Source organism: Carlito syrichta, unplaced genomic scaffold, assembly GCF_000164805.1.
Source record: "Carlito syrichta isolate Samal-C Ts95f unplaced genomic scaffold, Tarsius_syrichta-2.0.1 Scaffold98141, whole genome shotgun sequence".
Lineage (NCBI taxonomy): Eukaryota > Metazoa > Chordata > Mammalia > Primates > Tarsiidae > Carlito > Carlito syrichta.
In genome coordinates, this window is record NW_007042237.1 from 103,008 (window position 1) to 120,123 (window position 17,116).

The 17,116-nt window shown below is 35.4% G+C and overlaps 1 protein-coding gene across 1 annotated transcript in view; it reads left to right on the top strand.

Moving 5' to 3' along the window:
• LOC103265487 (PTB domain-containing engulfment adapter protein 1) overlaps window positions 1–17,116 on the top strand; it is a gene marked incomplete at its 3' end in the record, with an annotated part of 91,294 nt that overhangs the window by 35,880 nt on the left and 38,298 nt on the right. The window contains exon 3 of the mRNA XM_008063149.2: window positions 16,009–16,080. Within this exon, the coding sequence (XP_008061340.2) occupies window positions 16,009–16,080 (72 nt within the window). The remainder of the gene's footprint in view (window positions 1–16,008; window positions 16,081–17,116) is intronic.

Sequence of the window (17,116 nt, forward strand, 5' to 3'; positions counted from 1 at the left end):
CTAATCTAGACTGGCAGTAGAATTATCAGTGCACAATCCTATTCTTATTCATATGCAAAACCATAACTAAGAAGGTATGTGCTTTGCCACAAATCAGTCTCTCTCTCTCTCTCTCTCTCTCTCTCTCTCTCTCTCACGCACACACACACAATTTTGAGCTAGAGACATATAAATTAAAGGCATTGAAATAATGTGTATGATGTTTCCTGAATGCTGTACCTTGGGATTCATAAACTGGATTATTTAGCAGAAAACATTTCAGATTTTAACGAATTTATAGTCACTGAATCAGTGTGCCTCTGTGAATCACTCAGACTTACTGTTTTGTTGTTGTTAACTGTATGGTTTACCCAACTACATGACCACCACACTGCTTAGTACACTTATGCTACTTAATTTAACAGATATATAATAATCACAATAATCTATCAAATTATTTTATTAAATTTAGAAAATAGTGTTCTGGAAAACATTATATGCAAGACTAATAAAGTCTTAATGTGGTGTTTCCTATAAATTTTAATCTCTAACATTTGATAAGTAGTGCCCTATTTATTCACTCTTTTCCTTTTGTCTTGTTACTTTAATTACAGTATCATTAGTGTATTTGTTAATAGATTTTCATGGTCCCTTTTAACCTTTAGATTCCCAGTAATTAAATTCCTGGAGTTATAATGGGACATTAAAATCACTGGAAGCATTAGCATGAGAAATATTTTATTCTTGTCACTTTCATTTATATAACTTCAAATCATTAGATAAAAGCCAGGAACTAATTGATTATACTTGTTTTCCACATTCTCCCTGGATTATGTAGTATGGAACAGTTTAATTTTAGGGAGACTTTAGATTTTATCTATAAAATAGTTTTAGTTCTTCCACTTAAACAAATAAGACAAGTCTATTAAATACTAATTTATTAAACACTAAGCACAGTGCTAAACTGTTTTGTCTCATTAGCTCAAGCAATCCTCAGAAGTATCACTCAGAAGTATCACTACTGCTTTTCTTAAAGAGCAACGGGCTTGGAAATGCAAAGTAGATACAACACACTGTTGTTTAGTAACAGCAGAGCCAAAATTCAAATCTTAATCTCCAGTGAGTCCATTGATTCCTCTAAATTCTATTATCACCATGCGGAATAAAATTTGACCTTTTCGTTCAGTAAACAGGCAATCTTTGAGGACTATAACAATTTACAAAAGTAAAGCCCCTTAACATCAGTGTCTACACGGGAACTTGTGTTTTACACACAGTTTATACGATAAATTTGCCATCCTAATAAGAAACTAAACATTCAGTCCCATGGAGAAGAACCATCCACAAGTGAACTTCTCCCAGAAAGCGTTTTTACAACAGCAAGCCAGAGTTTCTTTGGAGAGGCTAGCGACACTGCTAAGCATTTGCCAGATCATCCACTTTGCGTTCCTTGCTGCGGTCGGCTGGCTGCGGTCTGCTGGCAGGATATCTATAGGCATTGATTGACAGGTGGGGTTCTAGTAATTGAGCCCCCTCCAGCTTTAATGGAAGGTCATCAAGGACATTAAAAAGGTCTTTCCTAGCCGGGCTCGGTGGCTCAGCCTGTAATCCCGCGCCTTTGGGAGGCTGAGGTGAGTGGATTGCCTGAGCCCGCGGGTTCGAGACCCGCCTGGGCAACGAGACCTCATCTGTATAATAAATCAAAAAATCAGCCGGGCGTGGTAGCGCGTGCCTGTAATTCGGCTACTCTGAAGGCTGAGGCGGAAGGATCGCTGGAGCCCAGCAGGCGAGGCTGCAGTGGCTGGGAGCGGCCACTGCACTCCAGTCTGGGCCACCGAGTGAGACTCCAACTCAAAAAAAAAAAAAAAAAAGGTTTTTCCTTAAACTGTCTGTTGTATGAAATTCTATCCATCGTCTCATAAAACATTAATCATGAGAAAATGGCAGTACTCTGTGAGTCTCCAGTAAAATTCCATTATGGAATGCATTTTAGTTTTATAGACTATGCTCCTTGGGTTTGTGTAGATGTTTCAACCTCAATATTCACTAAAACAGTGCACATTTTGGGAGCAAAGAGCATACTATTTGTATTCAGTTTCTTACATGTAACAATTTCTTACATGCAGCACCTATGCCTTCTATAGACATATATAATTTTGAAATTGAAATGAGATGCAAACAGGTATCATGATTCTAATGCTATGTCCTTGTCCATACTTTATTTATATGTGCATTTTAATTTCACTTATCACTAAATAAAAACAATCAAATTAATCTCAGGATTGAGTCAGTATATGTATTTTAAATCAAGTGTGAGGGTCAATAAACTAAAAAGGCATGTCACAAATGCTTAAATTAAAAATATGCTATGAATAAGTGGTTTGCTCTAAACTTTAGACATATTAATAAATGAAAGTACACAGCTCATTAACTGTAATTAATATGTAACTATTAAGTGCGTAGTTCATATTTCCATTAATAAACAGGAGTGCACAGAGTTAAGGTTCATCTTAAATACCAGTTCTGCAGTCTGGAAATATCAAACTTGAATATTTGATATATTAATCAAATATATCATGGAAAATAGGAATGTATTCTTCTTGTTGAGAAAAGTGATATACAACAATGTAGTTCTGTATGTATAAAGGAAAGTTTTTACATAATTTGGAATTATAGTCACTAATAAGGTTATAAAATTTTTACAAGTTTTATAATAAAACCATAAAGGTCTATGTTAACACCAGGATTAGAACTTTCAAAGGGCAGATGAAAAATAGTCCCAGAAGTTTCCCAGGAATATGCTGTCATTGATTTTTGTAAAGGCCAAGGAAAGTCAAATAAAATCAGCACATCGGAGGGTTCAAACAAAACCGATTAAGCAGTACAGTGGAGCACTACATAACTTTACTAGGTGGCACTAATTAGTGATAATTGCCTTCAAGTGTTGAGAAAACTAAGTAGAATTTTAAAAGGAAAAAAAAGCATGGCCATAAAAAAATAAACAAAATTACCTAATTGAATTTAGGAGTACATGGGATTGGCCTAACTGTATCAAGAGCATGACCTGTGATCATGAAAGCAGAATTGTTCACTTTTACAAAAGGGGAAGAAAGAATTTGACTATTTATTAACTGCTGAGGTAAAACAGTTTATTACTGCATATCTATATCTCATTGCAAAGCAGACCCATAAAGTGAGCTGAACCCAACTGATTATGCAAAAACAGAGTGGTGCACTCTCTCCTACTCCCCAACTGTAGGAATTGCAGGACCCCGCCATCTCTGGACACTTGATGAGTCTGTCCTCCCATCTGTCACTTAAGGAGCCATAGTCAACAACTTCCCAACAGATTCATTTGTTCCTTTAAGCCTATTCATCGAATTATGTTGACTCTATAAAATAATAATAAAAAAAGATGACTTGCTGTAAAAACAAAAAGCCTCAAACTCTGTTGTTCAGCATTACCTAGGATCTAGAACCAAATAATCCACACCTGGGCACATCATTTGGAAATACCTATTTTGGGAAGCAAATATTTATTGAATGCCTACTATGTGTCCAGCGGGCACTTTAGCCATGCAATTTTTTGCCTCGCAACCCACTTATAAATACAGATATAGTTATCTAAATTTTATAAAAGAATGAGCTGCTCTTCTAGACTTCATAGACCTAGCAAGTGGCAGAACCAGCATTCAAATCTTAAGTCTTTGTGTCTGTAACTCTGAAGTTTGTTTGCATAATCCCACCAAGTCAAATACATAGAGATCTTTGACTTTTCTGTCTATCACTTTCTCCAACTTCCTGGAACAGTGCCTGGAACATAGTAGGTCTTCAGTGAAAGAAGATTTTCTCTAGTGCAGAGCCTGCTCTCTCTGGTGCCTCTGTGAGACATTAAACTTGACTCAGTATGTTCTGGTTCTGAGGGTCTCTTGTCTGTTTGTTTTCTTTACCTTTTCTTACATAGGTTTGAATCTCTAAACCTGAAAGTCAACAGTCCAGGGGAAGGATCCAGTTTTCTTTGCTTTTGCCTTCATAGCACACTAATGAGAGTTCTGCTTGCAGCCATGCTTTGCAGAGATAATCAGTCCATATTAATCATTGACAGAAAGTCTGTTAAAAGAAATCAGTAAATCTGCATTTCAGGAGTATCATTAGCACACACTCATTTTTCACTCAAAAGAACTATGCACCACCTATCGAGACCTGAAAAGTAGATTTTCCTCTCATACTAAAGAAATGAGGACGGCAGTTTCAGTAGTAACGTGTCTTAATGTATCTCATTTTCTATGATATTCAAGTATGAAAGAAAAGTTCTGCTTGCAGCTTGGAGTAAGGTCTTCCAAAAAGTGGCTTAATATTTCAAAACAGACATAATCACTTTCAGTCAGAAAACTCCACTGTGGCAATTTTTGATTATTTGGAAAATTTATAACAATAATTTGTTATAAATAGAATTTAAAATAATCTATTTAGATTGTTCCCAAATAATGAGGCTCTAGGTAGAGTGCAGTGAAAGAACCTGTGAGGACAAAAAACTTTGATGATGGAGCCGTAGACTATAGCTGCATCAGTAGGTCAAGAATTTGGGTCTATTTTGTTCACTGCTTTATCTCTCATGTCTGGAACAAGATCTGACATTTAGACTGTGTACAATCAATATTTTTGAAATGGAGTAGGACATGGAAATCTTGCTAATGATGATAATTATAATGGCAATAATAATTCAGTGTCTCAGAGAGGAAGCCCTAGGAATGCTATCCCCAAAATATGAGGGGTGCTGGAGCCCTGAATTCTTTCCAAAAGGGAGAAAAAGAGAGAAATATTACCCAAGAGAGCTGAGAGGTACCTGAAATATTAAGAGCTTCTTCAGATTAGTATATATGAAGTTCAAGAACACAAAGAGACTTGGAAAGATTGTTTTGTACACGATTAAACATGAAGCAGAACAATGAGCAGTATATTGTATTTGTCAAATCATAAGTTCATGAAAGTTAAGGATGAGATGTAAAAACTCATAGTCAGTGTTATTTGACATTGCTTTGTAATTTAGTAAGCAGAAAAATTAAACAAGTGGTAAAACTATTGGAAAAGAAAAGAACATGGATTTCTCTGTATTGATAATTACATTTCAGCTTACATAGATTTTTAAAAAAACAACTAGGCTTAAGAGGATTTGGTAAGCTGAATGAATACAGGGTCAACATGTCTTATATAACAATAACTTGCTTAAATAAAATTTAAAATAATCTTATTTACCAAAAACTATAAGGCAACTAAGAATACATTTAGCAAGAAATGTATTCAGTCTCTGAAAAACAAAATAAACACTTGTTTAAAAATATCCACAAATAGACGTGTGTATAAATATTCCAAAAATCTCACCTGTCGCATGTTATATATACATTTGATTAAATTTCAATGAGGATGTCAAATAAATTATAATGAAAATTCAGAAAAATAAATGTTTCAAAGTGGCCAATACAATTTTGAAAATGAAATCTACATGAGTGTTTGGTGGTAACTATTCTGCTGCCTGGAAAACCCAAATCCTACTGGCATAAAATAGGGTTTTTTTTCTTGTTTATTTTGTAGTTTACTGCAAGGAGATAGGCTGTTTTTATTTGTTTGTGTGGCTGCTATTTTATTATTTCATTTTAATTTTTAAGCATAAATTCATTGACTATTCACTATGTGCCAGTCACTGGTTACATTTTCTCATTTAATTCTCACAGCAACACTGAGTTTATCCCCATTTTATGAATGATGAAACTGATGCTATAAAAGGTAGTGAGTCAATAAATAGTGGAATCAGTATTTGAAAACTTGTGCTATCTGTAGAACCACTGGAATCTTCTTTTGATACCCTTAGATTTTAAGCATATCTCACTATCGGAAGATTAAATAACATAAATCATAATTAACCAAATAAATGTGGCATAGTTGAGTGATATAACTCCCATTAACAGTCTTATATCCAGTATAATTATATTATTTTTCACTCTATTTCTGTTTTGTTTAAGGTAGCAAAAGTAAAGCATTTATATCTGAGAATTAGGAGAGTTGGAATTCTAGCCCTAGCTCTGCTTCTAACAAACCCTGTGACGTTACGAAGTCACTTCACGTCCGTGACCTTCAGTTTTCACATCTATAAAATAATGGGATCTGAGTGACAATATCTCCACAGTCATGCATTTTTACAATCCTGGGGTTCTTTCATGAGAGAATGGATTATGAAAGGTATCTGACTCCACATCTCACATTTTTGGTTTTCTGTACAAGTTGATGCTTATTTATTTTTATAACACTTCTATTTCTAACAATACAAGTGAATGCCTTGTTCACTCCACCTGTCTCTGCTTGAATATAAGGGATGTTTGACTATGGGGGAGGCCTCCAGAGACAGGACAAAAACTAGCTGCTTCTTAGTGTGACCATGTGATACAAGCTCCATCTGGAAGCCCCCAGTGGAATGAGCAGTTTCTTGTTTATAGAAAGTAGATTTCTTTGGACTTAAACATGGAAATCTTATATCAAAAACAAGGGACTGTTAAAATAATACACCCTGTATCCACATAAAATAAGAAAAAATATAATTTAATAAAAATGTATAATAAAATGAGAAACCTAAATATCAAATCAAATATAAAATGTAGACTTTTAAATATTCAGCCCAATATACATATTTTTATTATCTATTAAAACTTTCTGGCCCTCCTTTAAAAGTTCAAAGTATAACCTTTTGGGGAGATCTGTTTTAATTTTTTTCAGGATTATGACTTTGGTGATTAATAAGTTTAAATCCAATTGATTCTGACCCTTCTATAGCAATTGACTATTTTTGATTTTTTTTTTTTTTTTTTTTTTTGAGTTGGAGCCTCACTCGGTCGCCCAGACTGGAGCGCAGTGGCCGCTCTCGGCCACCGCAGCCTCGACCTGCTGGGCTCCGGCGATCCTTCCGCCTCAGCCTTCCAAGTAGCAAGAATTACAGGCATGCACTACCACGCCCGGCTGATTTTTTGATTTATTGTAGAGATGAGGTCTCGCTGCCCAGGCGGGTCTCGAACTCGCGGGCTCAGGCAATCCACTCACCTCAGCCTCCCACAGGCGCGGGATTACAGGCTGAGCCACCGAGCCCGGCGCAATTGACTATTATGATGTATTCTTTAAAGGTGGCTTTTCCTGTATTGCTTGGCAATGGGACATAGCAAGTCAGCCAAATAAGGACTATAAAATTAAATTGGCTTATTCTTATATGGCTTATCTACTGGGTGCAGTTGAGTAGCTAAAAGACTTAAAATACTATGTTTTTGTACAAGTATGGAGTTAAGTTGCCTAAAAAAACATTAGCCTCATCATATTTGAGGCTCTGCAACATAGGTTACAAAGATACATACTTGATTATGTATATTTTCTATAGTTAGAATAGCCATTGTCTATTATGCCACCAATAATTATTTATTAATCTTGATGTTATATAAAACTTTTATGTTGTAAAAAACAGGAATTATTTTCCCTTAATATTTTAAAGTAGCTGTGTAGAGAACATATTATCTATATAAAATTAGCATATTTTGAATTTGACGGACATAAAATGTATATTCCAGATATTTCTACTATAAATTATCTTCTTCATAAATGCTGTTGGATTTTATAGCAGTTAGATTTAGTAACACTTTAGCTACTTATTTTAATTGTCATTTTTCTGGTATTTTTTAAAAACCCTACATTATTCATAGAATGATTCTAAAGTATTTGAAGGCACAAGCGAAGCAGCTATAAATGGATCCATATGATGTCCAACACTGCTCTCTACTGGCAAAGAAGCAAGTCATAAAACAAGCTAGCTATTCAGCCTTTTAAGTGAAAAAAAAATCCATTTTATGTAATATTTGAAAATAAGGGTAGAATCTTCACATTTTTGTTAATGTTTATGGTGGGCATAATAGAATACAATGAAGGAATGGAAAAAAATGAGCACAGACATCACTTAGAAAAATTAGCTTAAAAGAGAAGACTTTGTATCATTTTAATTAATTAATTGAAAAATAGTTATGGGAATTTTGGAAAATATTAACCAAACAGGACATATCTTAATAGCATTTTAAGAAGTCTTTAAATATGTTGTATTTAATAGGAAGTTTGATAATATTTTTTTAGCTGCTTCAGACTGCAGTCTGTAAACTACCTGATCTGGGTACATCTGACTCAATAATTGGTATTCAAATGTATGGAGCAGAGAGATGCCTGGGCTGTAATATCTGTATAGAATATAAAATTAGATCTAAAGTATCAACAGAAATGTATTCTATATTTATCAAAGTCTTTATAAATTTTAAAATAGTTCGTAAAATCTGAGAAAAATATATGCTATATTATCATATGTTTCAATATGTATAGACTAAGAATACATTAAACATTTTTAGGTCAATAACTGCTATCATCTCACTTTTCATAGTCTAATATTCTAAAAGTCCCATCTGTGTTTTTTATCTTTCTTGTCTGTTCATTTTGCTTAGGAGTCATAGTCAATGTTTTAATTTCAATCCTTTTAATAAATAGTAGTCAAAGTTCATTATTCAAAGATATACATATGTACACATATAATACATAGATATAGATAGTTACGCACACAATAATGCCCAATAAAGAAATAAATCATATATAGTAATTCAAAAGATTTATTTTGTAAGTTTTCCTAATACTATCATTGTCCAATCACTTTTACTTTAACATAAAATATGGCATATAATGTGTTTTTAACAAAGTTACCTCTGGGACATGAGATAAAAGATGATGTTTATTTTCATTGATACATTTTTCTGTAGTTTCATAATTTTCTTTGTAAATATGTATACATTCATATTAAAATAAAAACATTCTTAAATAAACAGAAATTTTTGTAGCAGCTTCAGGGCACAGGCACACAATTGTTTGAGACACACATTATGTAAACTCTATTGCCTAATATTTCTTTTAAAAAATTTATCAAATAACTTTTGTCTATTTGGATTTATAGCAGGTCCACAAAAGCATTGTTTCATTCAATGTCGTTTTATTCAATGTCATTTTGTTATAAGGTTGATGAGATAAAAAATCAATTCCCAGCCAGGGCCACTGTCTGTGTTGAATGGGCATGAACTACCCATGTCTGCATGGCTTTTCTCCAGGCACTCTGGTTTCCTCCCACATCCCAAAGCTGTGTGAGTTTGGTGAATTGGAGTGTCTGCATGGTCTCTGCATCTGAGCGAGTATGTATGTGTGTGAGTGACCCTACAATGGGACAGTGTTATGTCCCGGGCTGGGTTCCATCTGGTGCCTTGCATTGTCCAGAGAAGCTCCCAGATCCTGTGACCCTGAGCTGAAATAATTGAATAAAATAATTACCTTGCTTTTAAAAATGAATCTTTCTTAAATGTACATATAGCTTAATAATAGAAGTGCTTAGGGTCTTAGTTTAGATGTTTGTTGATGATTATGTGACCAGAAATATCCTGTGAGAACTTAGCTCTTGTTTATATCAACTAGCTTTTGGTAAAGTCGATTTTGTTATATGTCCTTTTTCTTGAAGTCCTGTTGTCCAAGAACCAAACACCATTAAGTGAGGAATTATTGTATAGGGAAGTATAATCAGTAAAGTCCTGAGGACTTTAAGTAACAAGAAAACAGCAGAAACAATTATCACTTGCCAGAGAACACAGAACTTTTTCTGCCTTTGCTCTTTTCCAACATAAAAAATAACATAACGTATCTAATTGTATAAAGCAAAATAGTCCCACACTTTATACTCTTTCCTCATCATTGTCAAATTTCTTTTTTGTCCTGTCACATAGAGGAATTAAGACATAAAGTTGCAAAACAAAAGCAATTATTTTTACTCAATTTTTAAATAGTTAAATATGAGTATACTAATGTCCAAATTTTAAGAGAATATATAAAAGAAATATTACCGTATTTCTCTTGGGTTATAGAAATTTTTTTAGATTAGCTTTTCATTCATTCAGCATAATTCCTTTTTAGATCCATCCAAGTTATTGTATGTATGTTAAGTATGTATGTATGGATGTGTCTGCCTGTCTATCTATCTATGTCTGTCTGTCTGTCTATCTATCTATATTTATATGTTTTTTTGCTGAGTAGTATTCCATGGTATAGATGTACCACCATTTGTCTAACCACACACTCATTGGCAGACATTTAGATTGTTTCCAATTTTGGCTATTGCAAAAAGAGTTACTATGAACATCAGTACCTAGATATTTGCATGAACATTTCTCTGGGATAAATACCCAAGAGTATAGTTGCTGGGTCCTATGTTAAGTTCATATTTAGTTTTAAAAGAAACTACCAAAGCATTTTTTTCCGAGTGGTTGTACCGTTGTACATTTCCAACAGCAATGACACCCTTTAATTTTATTTGCTAGATCTGGCACTCTTAATTAGTAGTCTTAGTGGATGTCTCCCCTGTTTGCTACTGCCATCTCCTTGAACATGCATCAGATTCTCCTTTGCACTTCGAATATTTTCTGCCATCTCCCTCTGAAACATGGCAGCCCTCTGCCGACCTGTGGTGCTGGCACTCTTCAATCTCAATCTTCCATTGAGACTTCAGTGCCAGGGTCTCTTAGTCCACATGTTTCCCCCATAATTCTTCTTCCTTAGGCCTCAGCTTGTATACCCACCTGTTGAGACTGCATCACTCATTGACATGTCAGGACATTTTAACCTCAATATGCTTGAGTGCATGTTTCATTTTGTCATTTTATTCACATCTCGGTTGAAATGTCACCTTTTTTAGAGATAACTTTCCTCATGACTCTAAAGCAAATATCACCAACACTCTGTTTAGTCTGCATTATTTGTTGTGTGATTTATACTTATGTCACAAAATATAATACATGTGTCTGTGATCTAGACAAACAACACGCACTCACTGGGATGTGAACTCCATGAAAACAGAATATTTTTGTTCTCTAAATGCTTGTTTGATAGTAAATACTCAAAGATGGTTTAAGGAATAAGTGAGTGTATTCAAAATTAACATATTATCACGTGGAGACTTCATTTAATTTTTATTTTAGCAAAGTAATCTATGGTTATTTACATAGTCAAATATTTTCCCAAGATTACAATGAAAAAAGCAAACCTTTCCCAGCTCTTTCCCAAGTCTCACTCACTGCAGAAATCACATTTTCCTTTCCTGTGACTCTTTTGTTATTTTTTTAAAATCTGTTTCTGGGTAAGCTGTTGTACTACCTTGCTGTGATTTGTCATCTTTGGCACTGCCGTCAATACCCCCCTGCTGTCTCTCCCCTGCTTTCTGGGTTCATTTCTCCCTTTGTTTTATTTTATTCTCTTCTTTTCTTACTGAGAATGAGGCATAGCAGAGCAGTTTGTTAAGGCCTTTCACATCTCAGTGTGAACTTTATCTTTCCTCATAGCCTGGAAACTTAGCTCAAAAGCATTTTTTTCCTCAGAATTTGAAGTTGTTTTTTCCTCCATTATTGTTGATGTAAAGATGTCTGATGTCATTCCTATTACTGGTTTTGGGATGCTTTGTTTGTTTCACTCTGTGATCTTTCATCTCTGGTGTATTGACAATGAGCCTATTTGTGCTTTTTGCCTGTGTAGTTTCACACATGACTCAGCAGTGCAACACTGAGTCTTCTAATCTAAAAACTCATACCTTTGATTCTGGAATCTTCCTTTAGCTTTTCTTATTCTCTGTTTCTAGATCTATGTTTGATTTTGGCTCTTCTAGAACAGTGCATCTTACCTTTAAGCATGCATTAGAAACACCTAGAGAAGATCTCACAACTGACCACTGGAGCTCAGCCCCAGAATTTCTGACTGAGTAGAATTTGTGTTTATAACAATTTCCCAGATGATGTTGATGTTGCCAAATCTTGAAAAGTCTGGGTACCAAATCTTGAAAAGCAATGTGTTAAGCCAATTCTCTAATTAATTTCTTCTGTATCTTCTTTTTAAATATCTGGCTTTTACACTTTCTGTTTGCTGGATCTGCAGTCCCCAAACATCTAGATGGACCATGTCCTTTCTGACTGTTTTACATCTGACCGTATCAGTGACGTCTCCTCTGACCATCCTGTTTTAAATTGTACAACACAGACAACAGGTGCGCAGACACACAGACACAGTCACGGGGTCTGTGCTCTGACTCTTCATCCCTGCTGCCTCTCCAGAGCACTTCTAAAGCACTGAATACTTTCCTTATTTTTATTATTTATTGTTCTGCTTCCCACAAGGACATGAGTATCATAAGGACAGGGAATTTGCTGGAGTTTTTTTCAGTGCCTTTTAAAAATATCTTTTTTCACTTGTCAGATATATGGTTTTATTTTGTACAACATGACATTTTAAAGTATATAGACATTGTAGAATGGTTAAATCTAGCTAATAAACAAATGTATCCATCTCTGCTGTATCACCGACTCCCAAAATACTACCTGAAAAATATTAAGCATCCAACAATTACTTCTTGATGAATTTCATCAACTTTATCTTCTAATAGTCTTACTATCGTTTATTTCCTGAGTCATATTTTTAATTTCTGTGAACTCTCTTTTGTTCCCTAAATGCTGCTTCTTCTAGTATCCTGTTTTTATTATGGTGCAGTATATTTATGTTGATTTTAGGGTTTTAGTCATCTTTTTTGTGTGTGTTGCTTTTTCTCATTCTTTTTGTTCTTGATTCTGTTTCTCCAAGTTTTTCATGGGAGAAGCTTTTCTCAAGTATATGCACATGTTTGGTTTTGGAAATGAAGACTTTCAAAGTCACAGGCGGTTCCATGTACTTGAGAAAGCTTGTCAGCTAGTGAGTGACAGGTGATCCATCTCTTTAAGGTGGAAGCATGAACTGTCAGCATAGGTTGTCTGTTTTTGTCTTGGTCCACTTTCCCCAGGAAAGAATTCTTCTACTTGGAGGCTTACTAATCTAGCAGCCACTCTCTTGGTATCCAGGGAGAATGGGATCCAGGAGACTTTCCATCCAGTATGTGGACTTCAGCTTATTATCTCTGTTTCAAGGAGGTCCATTTTTTCTGCTCTCAGGCACGCTACTGGCATTTTGCAGTCCAGAGCTCTCCTGGCCTAGTTCTTCAGCTAGTTATTCACTTTTCTGTTGGGATGGAGAGATTAATTCCCTGGTCATGGTATGATTTAGTTCCATCTTTCCTTTCCCCTTCCAGGCAGAGGCAGAGTGGAAAAAATTAAAACCAAAGTCTGTATACTTTGTATAAGCTTTTTGATAGCACTTATGACACAGTATTTCAGTTATTTATGGGTTTGTATACTAGAGTGTATGTTCCTGGGTTGTGAGCATTTAACCAGTGTTTTGGGCCAATGTCTCCCAGTATTAGATCCTGAAGCAGAGATTTAAGTGCATATGATTTATAGAGGGAGTACTCCCAGGAGGGATCAGTAAAGGAATAAAAAAACAGAGCAGACAAGGGAAAGACATGAAAGTACACATTGGCGAAGCCCAGCTTTAGCCAAATTCCGAGGGAAACTGCATCTTACCTTTTGTGTGTGTGTGTGTGTGTCAGAGTCTTACTCTGTCGTCCAGACTGGAGTGCTGTAGCACCATCATGCTCACTGCAGCCTACAGCCTGGACCTCCTGGGCTCAGGAGATCCTTTTGCCTCAACCTCCTGAGTAGCTGGGACTACACGCCTGTACCACCAGGTCCAGCAAATTTTCTCATCTTTTGTAGAGATGATGTTTCATTATGTTGCCCAGGCTGGTCTCAAACTCCTGGACTCAAGCGATCCTCCTGTCTCGGTCTCCTAAAGTGCTGGGATTACACCACACCCAGTCCAGTATAACATTATACTTAAAGTTTACCCCACCTCCCAGCAAAGGGTCTAGGTTTTTGTACCTTCATACTAAGTCAGTCACTGGCTAAGGAACGCGGTGATCCGGGGAGAGATGGATGAGTCCAAAAATTCCCATGTGCTTCTAGCTCCCCATACATGCTCTGAAGGTCTTGAGGATGAGTCATTATCTGCAAAGTCTTTGAAACCTGAAGGATGAGGGGTCCCGGAGCTGATAAAATGGATCCCAGGAGAACTGAGCAGACAACTAGATCCACTAAACTCTAGTATCTTTCCCCAAAAGTCACTAGAAATGCCAGTCCCTCATAAACACCAAGTTGTGTAAAGAGGCTTTTTTTAAATCTCCTCTTGCTGTTGCTCATTAGAATGATTCTATAAGGAGAGAAGAGTGATATTAATATAACTGTCTTTCAAAAGAACCAAATAAGGCAGATATTAGGTCATTTTTCTAACATCTTCAGATCCTCAGCCTAGAGATCATTCCAGCATGCTGCATCATACTTAAGAGTTTTAGAAACATTATTTGGAGACATATGGAATGCACACAAATATGACTCATTTAATCTATCTATCATGATGATTTTTAGAATTTAAATAACATAAGAACTGTTATAAAGAATCAATTATTTTTTAATTTAAAATTACTTGCACATAGGCCACCTAATATTACATAAGAAAAAGTTGGGTTAAGTGGTGAGCTCCATGTTAAGTAGTTCAAGGCTTCTCCCAGTGTTTAATTACTCAGATGGCTTAATTAAAGCTATTGTGAAAGAAACGTGTTAAACAGTTCCTGGAGCACTGCTAGAGTCTGATTCATTTAGAGTATACTTGGAGTTCTTCCATAATTTTTCCCTATAGGCCTATTTGCATATACTTATGACTCATGACATTTCTGCCAAACTATGACTATTCTTCCAAAATATTTCCAGTAATGCTCACAGTCTGTTATCGACACCTAAAACCCTCCTTCTCGTTCAAAAATCACTTACCCACAAAGAATCTGGCTTTGACTTCTTGCTCCTGCTAATAATAGACAACCCACTAATGGTGAGTCTCTCAGTGATATATACAATCAGAGAAGTTGAGAACACTATGCTCCATAGATTTATTCAGAACTAAATAGCTCCTGCTGTGCTAAATCTTCTGTTACTTGAATACTTTATCCTTCCTGGATGATCTAAAACAGTACTTCTCAAACCTGGTGCATGTTCAAATTGCTTTGAGATTTTAAAAATACACAGATATCCTGGCTTTGCCCCATATCAATAAAATCTGACCCATAGGCATTGGTAATAAGTTTAAAGCTCCCCATATCATTTTTTTTTTTTTTTTTGTAATATTGAGACGAGTCTCACTATGTAGCCCAGACTGACCTTAACGAACCTTAAACTTCTAGGCTCAAGCAATCCTGTCAGCCTACCTAGAGGCTGGGACTACAGGCTCACGCCACCACACCCCATATGATTATCTCATACAGCCAAGGTTGAAAACACTCATCGAAAAAAGAAGAAATGTGATTGATCCATTGGTTTCAATAGTAAATTAACTGTCTACCACATCTTGTAGCAAGTTTTCCATTCCGTTTAACCTGACAATTTTTATTTACTTTGGTCTTTCATGTATGCCTTGTCAACCAACAAGCTGAGGTCACCGTGGGGCAAGCTGAGAGCCCCTTATCTAGGCCCTGTTAAAGTTTGGTATAATTTGAGCATAGTAAGAAAAAAAAAAAACTGTTTTCTAGAATAAAGCCTCTATATTTTCAATTCTAATTGATCTTGAACATTTCATGATCCTGTATTGCTGTTTAGGTGATAATATTATCTTTCCAGGGTAGAAATGCATTATAATGTAGGAATTATTATGAAACTTTTTTCTTTTTGTACTGGTCAATTTTTAAGTAAACATCCTCTGTGACTACCTTCAGGGTTCTTTTAAACTTAGTGAAACTATAGATCATGTATGGTTTATTTTTTAAATGTAGTATACAGTATATATATATGAATATATGTGTATATATAGTGTGTGTATATGTTCATATATATAAGTTAGTAATTATCCTGTTTAATTAAGATTTGGGTCTGCGTTACTACCAAACCATACTCTGCTATGCAGTTATACTTCAAAATGGTTGAATGGGATTTGATGTCATAAAGCTTGTGTCTCACGAACGACCACTTTCAGTTTCTTGGCAGCACTGAAGTGGAACAGCCGAAAGGAACAGAAGTTGTGAGAGATGCTGTAAGGAAACTCAAGGTAGGGTAAGCCCTTCTGAAAAACAGCTAGCAGACTGATCCCCTCATGCCGTCAGCAGATTGATGGAAATCAGAGCATGAATAGCTTTGTGGCAAATATAGCTTCATTTTGTTAAAAAGAAACAATTAGACAAATATAATCAGATCAAGGAAAATTTTTAAATAATAAATAGGTACACATAACTAATTATGTATACAAATACTATTTCTATTTTTCTGAGATACAGTGTTTCATACTCAACAAAAGTACTTCATGGCAGGATTCCCTAAACGTTGACGTTTGGTAGCTTGCCTTTACGGTGCTTGGACAAAACCAACTCACTTCCCAACTCAAAAACTGGCAATGGTGTAACAACCACCTGTAATAGGTACGATATCGTATTCACCAGTTGAAAATGTGGAGTGAAAGTTAATTCCAAATAAGTGCAAACTTATTTATTTTTTTTAAAAAAAGTTGATTCCGGGGCAGAACTTTGCAGTGATGCTGTTTATGAAAGATGTCCTAAGGAACAAATCCAAGAAAATCTGACCATGTTTTTAAGAAGCCGTGGGGAGAGGGCGAGACTAAGAGAAGGACATTTCATAAGCAACCCCGCTTATCATAGCCAACAAGTTTTCTGAGAAAAGCTAATGTAAGATGCCACACATCTTGTGTTCCTAATTGCTCCACATTTCAGAGGATGTTATTCTTACTAAGATTTTAAAATTTGAAAAACTCTTCCAAAAGAATTCTCATCTTTATCATATAAAAAATCTACATATTCTACTCTTTTGATATACTTAATTGTTATTCTCTTTCACTTCCTCTATTTTATTTGGTTTAGAAATCATCCACAGGAGAGTTGGGCCTTTGGTTGTGCCAGGCAATGTCATGGACATTAAAAAGGCTTACTTTGCTTTAAGAATGTAATATCAGGTAGAATCGACTCCTTGTTAAATTGAGGAAAAATTGAAGTAGGATTGCTTGTATTCTGGTTAAAGAAATAAAGGTGGGTAATATTTTTACCCACCCATCTTATATGCAAATATTTAACTAG